The sequence below is a fragment of the Pelmatolapia mariae genome, linkage group LG8 (genome assembly GCF_036321145.2).
Source record: "Pelmatolapia mariae isolate MD_Pm_ZW linkage group LG8, Pm_UMD_F_2, whole genome shotgun sequence".
Taxonomy (NCBI): domain Eukaryota; kingdom Metazoa; phylum Chordata; class Actinopteri; order Cichliformes; family Cichlidae; genus Pelmatolapia; species Pelmatolapia mariae.
In genome coordinates this window covers 22,895,631-22,904,005 of record NC_086234.1, presented here as the reverse complement: position 1 = coordinate 22,904,005, position 8,375 = coordinate 22,895,631, and the positions used below count along the sequence as shown (strand labels likewise).

The window sequence follows — 8,375 nt, the reverse complement described above, 5'->3', positions numbered from 1 at the left end:
AATACCATTTAGTTATAAGTATACTTGTATACATAGCACATGTATAGATTATACTATTTCATTTACAGAACTAAAATTAGTGTGTTGTGTAAAGAGAATCTTTGAGCTTGACTCAATGGTTAGGCCTTATGAATACATCTTCGTGGATGAAGCTGTATTCAATCTAGCAAAAAGCAGAAGAAGAGGTTGTAACATGTGTTTTCAATTTTGAGTGGTAGTGTGTTAATGATGAAAACAGTGTGTTAGTTGTGTTTAACTTCTGTAGCCTGTGTGCACCGTTCTGGGTACAAGTGCACCACACTGCTAAATGTGTTTTGTGTTTGAGAATATGTTTAAAGTTCTGGTAAATGGGAGATTCAGATTGGCAAATGGTGTCCTAACCAGATGAATAGTGTTTAAGATTTTGGCAACTGTGGGATTGATTTGATGAAAGAGTTTTCATAGTTGACAGTTTAGTTTTTACATTGGGATTTAGTGTTTTAGCAATTCAGAAAAACTGTAATGTAAACACCATGGGTTTAGAACTGAACTCAATTGGTTAAAGTTTTTACATTGACAGGAGTAAAAAATATATTGACAGACTTCAGATTATATGGGATCATTGTAGTTCCTGAATTAATTTAATGGGAAAAACAAAACAAAAATCACTCTGTCTGTTTTTGTTACAAGTCACGTCCTTGTTATAAGACTAAGACCTCCCTGACGGAGCACAACGTCCTCTGAACGACAAGAGCTGAACTAAAACTTTGATGCTTTTATTACAACATACTGACCTCAGCCTGGTTTAATACAACACACTGATGTCAGCCTGCTGAATGTAAAAATGTAATGTTTATGACTCAGGCCCTGTAGGCGAACCTGCACACAGACAGAAATGATTAAAAAAAATTCCCTGCCTTCACTGTGGTAACAATAAACAACAACAGATTGATGCAGTTTAAAAATTAATTATTAAACTCAATTTTCCACACATGAATACTCTCATAGCTTTAGTTTTAATGGATCATCTTGCTGATGTCAGCATGACAATATCAGCAATATTTTATAGATCATTGGGCTGACGTCAGCAAGATGACATCAGCAGTTTATATAGGTCATTTATGCTGATGTCAGCACTGGTAATATGGAAATCTATTGTAGTGTATTAATCTTTTTGTGTCATTGTGAAGTCATATAATGTCTTGAAAAAATATTTTAAATGACTAACATTATTTCTTTAAAGTTTGGAAATCATCCAGTGGAAACTAAAGCTTTTACCTCATTTTAATAACACGTTTTGGAGCCTATAGTGCTGCATCACTGTCCTGCTGCACAGTGTTTATATATCAGTGGCAAAGTCTAGCCCTGTGGGATTTGCGGTAAAAGAAATTGAAGAAATAATTATGGAAACTTTCTGATGCTTTTATTAAAAACAATGCAACAAAAGCAACAAAGCAATTTCAAATTGCTTTTAATGTTAAAGTTTTTTAACGCAATTATGCTTCTCCGCATGTTTTCCAGTAGGGGGCGGTAATGTCCCTACAAACGGAGGCATCAGTAATCTTTAAATTGGACCCAGAAGAAGACGTATTCGACCTTTTATTATTACTATTATTAGGTTCCTAAGAGGACGGTGTTTCGGCGAAAAGACGCTCGTAGAAATTTCTCCTAACTATAAGTTATAGCTTTTGATAAGTTGGGTTTTAGCTGAAGTAGTTTCTTATTATTGTTGAATTCTGCTGGATTTTTCATCTTCTGCGTCGTTGGGCTGGACAGTGTTAGGAAAGGCTGACTCTGAATCCTCTCCCAGGGTGTTATGTCTTTCCAGAGTAGCTGGGGGATGGTCATGGAAAAGTTCTGGGATTCAGGGATTCCTTGTTTACATCCTCCCGGAGTACGTCTCGGGGGCGGGCTTGGCTCCGCCCTCATTCTTTAGCCCTGACGTCATTGTCGCTTGTGTTTTTTATGAATGAAAGAATCCAACCTCAGAGAGCAGCGGAGTAATTCCGGGAAAAGGCGGACTGACATTTTGTCGCCGGAGTTGCGTCGAGCCATCAGGTAAACCATTACTTTTTTAGAAAAATACTAAACATTAAAATGTTTAGCCGGTATTCGTGGTAACAGCTGAGCACTAGAGGAATGGTATCTGCCGGGGGACGTGCCAACCAGAGTCCTCGAATGGTAACCAACCAAGGACAAATGAGCAGTCAGCAGCTGGCTTTAATCTCCTTTAGCCTGTCACTAACCGTTTATGCTAGTTGCTAACAGTTCATACTAGCATGTTTAAGATGATACGAATAATTTGGCCCCGCTCTGCATATTTCTGTCTATATTTCGGCTAGACTGACACCCAGAGGGGGTTATCACTTCCTTATTTCACAAGTGTGCTTAAATACAATTTAAATGGATTAAAGTCTAGATGTCGGAAGAGGCTCTAATGATAGCTGTTTACTATAGCGCACATTTGCCCTACGGTGTCCAGCTCCGCTCTTTAAGGGTAAGGCTAGATGCTAACTGGAGCTAGATAAATAAATAAATATAGGTCCCAGGCCTGGCTTGTATTTTCCATTCGGTATTTAATCATTGTATATTAAGTATTGAAGATAGACGGGAGTGGAATTTCTGAAATCGTGCTATAGCTTACGTTTAGCAGTGTTGCGTTCACTTGTTGCTTTCCACTTAAGACAAAAAAAACAAAAACTACTATGTCCTCCAACTGGGTATTTATAGTGTGGCACAAATGTGGATATCCTGTGTTGTTTGGACTGACCGAGAAAGACGCGGTCACCCCTGGTTTTCCTATATTTGTACTGACCGGCAGTCTTGGTGGAGCTGAGCAAGAGCTTTATTGCTGAATCACCCTGACTTTACGAAACGGCGGTCTCCTCGGTTTACAGCCGGAGTCCGACGGCTGGTTGGACAACCGCTGTTGCTGCAACCTCTACTTCCTACGCATTTCGGGAAATGCTGTTTATTGTCCGGCCATAACAGCCTTGTTTATTTAGCTTATTTTGTTTTACCATCCAGTGTGCCTGAGTTGGAGGCCCATGCAGCAAGTTATTGTTTTATTTATTATGACTACGCAGTCATAGAAAATGGGATTCCCCCCAGAGTGAAAGAGATCAAACGTGACATTTTAACTCGAATGACCCTTTTTGGTTATGTTTTGTTTGTGGTTCACTTGTTGGAAATGTAAGTCGTCTCCTGTAATATCTAAGCACATCAGCAGTCTTCTTTTTATAGTCATTAAGGCATCAGGTCTGTATCTTTTATGCCTAATTTACAGAGGAAAAGTCACAATATAACTGGGGTTTCTAAAATTGTTGTGACACAATTTAAATAAAGCTGTGAAAGCTTTTAAATAATTAAAATGAACACACACTGCTTTTTTGTGATTTGTGTTTTTCAAGAGAAAAAAGGCTAAAAGGTTGTTAGGGATCAGTCTGGGTCTCAGGAAGAAAAATAAAGAAAAAGAGATGACTGCACTCATCTCTTAGCTCATCAGAGACGCTGCCAAAAGGTCAACAACAACCTTAAAGTAAGCGGTGAGCGCTCTGTCATGACATGCAGCTTTCTGTGTTTTTTCTCAACCCTTCTGGACTACAGCGTGAGAGCAGCATAGGGAAAGACCATTCGCCATAAGGAGAAAATCCAGTGTTGCAATAAATGAGAAAGTTAACAGAGTGAATTTGCAGAAGTAAGATGGGAAAATCCCCATGGTTTGCATGATGTCAGAGTGAAATTTGGTGGTCTTCATTAAACATTATCATACAAAAAGTTTTAGCAGTATAGCTGGCCCAGAGTACCTTCATGTCAACAGACCACTTGGCCATTTGTATCCTTTACTTTCACATTAGGATCTAGGTGAAGGAAAGACAAGAAAAAGATGTCTCCAGCTGAAGTGCTGAGTGAGTTTTTAGTTTAGTTTTGTTTTGTTTTTTTGTTTTTTAAATAAGCAACCAAGGAGTGACTAAGGTGGGGGAAGAAGTTGAAGTTGGCCCACTTAGGTTAGACTTTAATCCCACGCTGTGGCATTTGAGAGGCGTGTAGCAGTCCTGATAAGAGTCTGTGTGAAACCTCCGTTTCTTAGGTAGACTCTTTAAGAAATTTTATTACATATTTATTTTTAAATCAAGTATTGTAATTTTTCAAGTTTAACTGTTTAAAAAGTGTCCCTTTTAAAAACCACGTATTCAAGTTTTTGGGGGTTTTTTTTAAAGCCAAGGGCCTCGAACCGTTGGTGTTGTGCTGACAAGGGGAAGTGCTCAGGGAATTGGTTAGGACACCTGCTTTGAGCAACCAAAGGGCAGCCACATGATAACTTCCTCCTGATAATTCCAGCTAACAGAGAAAGGCATGTCACTTTCAAAACCTCCCCTTTCTTTCACATGAAACCACAAATTATAATAAGACGGCGTGCTTTGGAGAAGCACGAAAGATCTGCAGGTTCTCCTTTTTCTTCAGTAGTGCATGACTGCATGTCTTGTGAGCGGATGGTGAATGTCAGGCACACTATGAACCAAAAATGCACAGTGTCCCACATTTCATGTGATGTTGTTTGTGTTTGTTCCTTCAGATTGTGTGTATCTGGTTTTACTGGTGCTTGGGGAGGGGAAAAAAACAAAGACAACTGGATCATGACGACAGAAAGAAACAGCAAAGCTCTGAAGGTAAAACACAGCCAGACATAAAACCGAGTCATGGGGGGGTTTTGTTTTGTTTTGTTTTTCAAGAGAGAAAACTGTAATTTTGAAAAGGAAGAAGAAAAGAAAGTATGTTTTTCTTTCTCATTCTTCCTCCTTTAAATGCTTCCTCTCTTCCTGTTTCCTCCTGTTTTTACTTCAGGTGAAGCAGGAATGCGGCGAGAACGTGCCCTTCCTGTCGGACAGCGAACTAATGTCCCTGTCGGTGCGAGAGCTGAATCTCCACCTGCGTGGCCTCTCCCGCGAAGAGATTCAGAAGCTGAAGCAGCGGCGTCGCACCTTAAAGAACAGGGGATATGCCGCCAGCTGCCGGGTCAAACGGGTGTCTCAACGAGAGGCCCTGGAGCAGCAGAAGATGGAGCTGCAGAGAGAGGTGGAGAGGCTTGGAGCCGAGAACGCCGGCATGAGGAAGGAGCTGGAGGGGCTCAGCGCACGCCTGGCTGCGCTTCAGAGATTCGCCAGGGGTCTGGAAGCGGGAGGAGGCAGCCTGCTGGCGACAGCCCCTCGCCTCAACACCGCCTCGGTCATCACCATCGTCAAGAGTCCGCAGCAGCCTCAGCCACAGAGGGAGCAGGAGCCATCCTAGAAGGAGATGCTGAAACCAGACTGGGGTTTGGGGTTTGGGATTCGGGGTGGGGACGGGGAAGCCTGCAATGCAAACACGCACACATCTGCGGGCCTTAATACTCACGCAGGCAGGAGAGCAGGATGACTTGTAATAATAGGAAAATACTAAGCGCCTTGTTCACATTACAATTGACAGAAATCCGATCACAGCTACGATCACCTTTCTAACAAACAAGAAAACAGAAACAGGTTCAGTACTGTAGTTTTGATAGAGATGTCCTCTGTTGATGATCCTCCATGAAACAGCAGTCTGGTCAAGTAAGATTTACTCAGTGATTTTTTTTTTGATTTTTTTTTTTTAATTTTTAATTTTCCTGAAGCACTCAAAGTTTCAAATTCTGTTTAATGTGAACAAGGCGTCGCACATATTTATGCACAAAAAACCCTCACAGTCTTTCCCTTGAGCTACACGGGGACTCTGACTGAAGCCCAACCAAGCCAAACAGGGTTACTGAGCACCATTAGTCCTCAGCAAACCCCCACAGCGAGGCTGGTGTAGCCTGATTATGCTACTTAAAGGCTGGGGTGCCTTTCTGCTTCCGTTTATGGCACCTGACCAACAGCAAAATGCTAGGGTGGAGCTTCCTCGGTCTCCATAATGCCTTCTAGTCTGAAATCACTAGCTTGGCTCAGCCTCGTGTTCCCACCCCCCTGTATTTTTTTTTTTTTTTTCGTTTTATTCCCTCTCAATGCAGTTTCTCACCCTTTATGTCACTTTATGTGCCGGTGGGATAATCTAATCTGTTTTCGCCTCCTTCCATTGATGGCTCTCTAGCTGCTTTAGTCATGAGACTTTTGGGAGCAGAAACGGTCAGAGAAATGCTGCCTGAGTGCATTGTGAATTTCTCTAAGTTGTGCGATTCACTAAGATTTTCCAGGGGTTTTTTTTTTTTTTTTGTTGTTGTTTTTTTTTGGGGGGGGGGGGTCTCACCAGTCCAAAAAGACAATTCTGTATTATATGTGTGCTCATTTTTCACATTAATGCAGTGCCTTCAGTGTATGAAGGAGCTCACCAGTCCTCCTGATTGTCTGAAACGACTCACTTCTTATTTCTCATTGTGATTTCCGTGGATTTCCATCTTTTTCTAAGCTTTAATCCCAAATTTCTCGTTTCATAAAAACTGCCGTGCAGCAGTTTGGCCAAGTCCAACGTCAGTGGCTTCTTCTTTCTGACGAAAGATGTTGGTCATTTTAAATAAATAATTGAATACACGAATGTGTGGAAGTAGAATCACGTCTGGTAGGAATTACGCTCAAGTCGATGCAAATCCTCTGCAAACATTCCCGTTGTTGTGTTGTTTGTAATGTCTGAGAGACGCAAATGTTGAGTGACATTTATATATTCTAAATTTTATTTGTATTTAAAAGTAGATATTATGACAAGACAAGCTAACGAGTGCTGTGATGTTCTGTATGTTTTCAAAAAGTACTTATGACTAGTCTGAGGATATTCTCACGTCTAATTATTGTGCTGCGTGGCGACGATGATTACTTTACAAAACGTTTGATTATTAGCTGTGTAGAAATATGCTCAAAGCCAATGGCCATATTGATGTATGACGATTTGTGTGTGTGTGTGTGTGTGTGTGTGCGTGCGTGCGTGCGTGTATATGTGTGTGTTTTACGTATATTTTTGCAATGTTTGTACTAGCTCGTCGTCGTGGATATCTTGGAGGGACATTATTTTTCTAAGATGAATCGTATGTTGTTTGTGCGGAGAAAAAAAATTGAGGTCATTTCTGAATGGGCGGGGCAGGCAGAGACACAGGAGGTTAAAGAGAGAGAGAAGACTGATGGAGACGAGGGTGAGAGTGGAGGGTTGAGAAGGAGCCGGATGATGGAGAAAGAAAGTAGGCACAGCAGACTGGAAAAGAAGGTGCATAGAGGTGGTGTTTTATTCACTTGAAAAGCCTCCGTCTGACGTAGGCCTGTTTCACTCAGCAGGCTTAAATTTCATGGGAGTTTAGGCCACTGAATAGTGCTAGCAATATAATATATTAAGTAGGCATGGTAACACATGAAACTGTGTTGACAAATAACTCCTAAAGATATGAGGCATATATTTAGCTATATATGAGTATTAGTGTGGCAAAGCATTTATTCTCTATATTTTAACGTCTCACATCTGTCAAACCCTGCTGGATGTTTTATAATACCTGCAAAACAGAAATGGTCTTTGTATTTATTACTTGTATTTTTTCTATTGTGAAAATTTAAGTACATTGTCTATTTTATATATTAATTATAATAAATGTTGTACATATTGTACATAAAACTGTGGTCTTGGTTGTTTTGTTTTTTTGGAACGTGTGCGGTCCATGAGAGGAAGTGGATCTACAGGATGTGTTGCACAACTTATTGATCTGGATGCAAAGATAAAGTCGAGTTACATGTGTGAGTGGTTAGCAGAACCGTGGGGAAATGAACTTAGCCTCCAGTTTTTGATGTATTTATAGCAATTTACTCTTATAGGACAACTCATTAGGTATACTTTACTACTACCAGGTTGGACTCCCTTTTGCCTTCAGATCTGCTTTCATTCTTCATGACAGATTCAAAAAGGTCCTGGAAACATTCCTTGCAGATTTTGGTCCATATTAACACAACAGCATCACACAGTTGCTACAGTTTTTTTTGACTGCACGTCCATCCTGTTCCATCACATCCCAGAGATCCTTTATTGGATTGAAATCTGGTGACTGGAGGTTATTTGAGTACTTGTTGTCAAGTTAAAAAATCAGTTTCAGATGATTTAAGCTTTGTGATACTGTGCATTATCATGCTGGAAGCAGTCATCAGAAGATGGGTACACTGTGGTGGTAACATAGAGTGAACCATGGATACAAGGTGGGATGAATCCATGCTTTCATGTTGTTTACCTGATGTGGTCTTCTGCTGCTGTAGCCCATCTGAAAGGTTTGCGTTTTACTTTCAGAGATGCTCTTCTCCATGCCTTGCCATGTAACAAGTGATTATTTGAGCTACAGTTGTCTTCCTATCAGCTCAACAAAGTCTGGCCATTCTCTGACCTCTGTCACCAAAGAGCCATTGTCCAGAGAAGTGCTG

At 40.8% G+C, this 8,375-nt stretch overlaps 1 protein-coding gene across 3 annotated transcripts; it reads left to right on the top strand.

The window, feature by feature from the left end:
- The first annotated feature begins 1,635 nt into the window (after window positions 1-1,635).
- Window positions 1,636-7,562, top strand: maff (v-maf avian musculoaponeurotic fibrosarcoma oncogene homolog F). 3 transcript variants are annotated; one of them, XM_063481611.1, is made up of 3 exons: window positions 1,636-2,037; window positions 4,556-4,649; window positions 4,825-7,562. In XM_063481611.1, the coding sequence occupies exons 1-3, from the start codon at window positions 1,949-1,951 to the stop codon at window positions 5,266-5,268; spliced, it is 627 nt and encodes a 208-aa protein (XP_063337681.1). In that variant the 5' UTR covers window positions 1,636-1,948; the 3' UTR covers window positions 5,269-7,562. The 3 variants fall into 3 exon arrangements, with proteins under 3 accessions (XP_063337681.1, XP_063337683.1, XP_063337682.1); XM_063481613.1 differs by lacking the exon at window positions 1,636-2,037 and adding an exon at window positions 2,074-2,160; XM_063481612.1 differs by lacking the exon at window positions 1,636-2,037 and adding an exon at window positions 2,183-2,476.
- The last annotated feature ends 813 nt before the right edge of the window (window positions 7,563-8,375 follow it).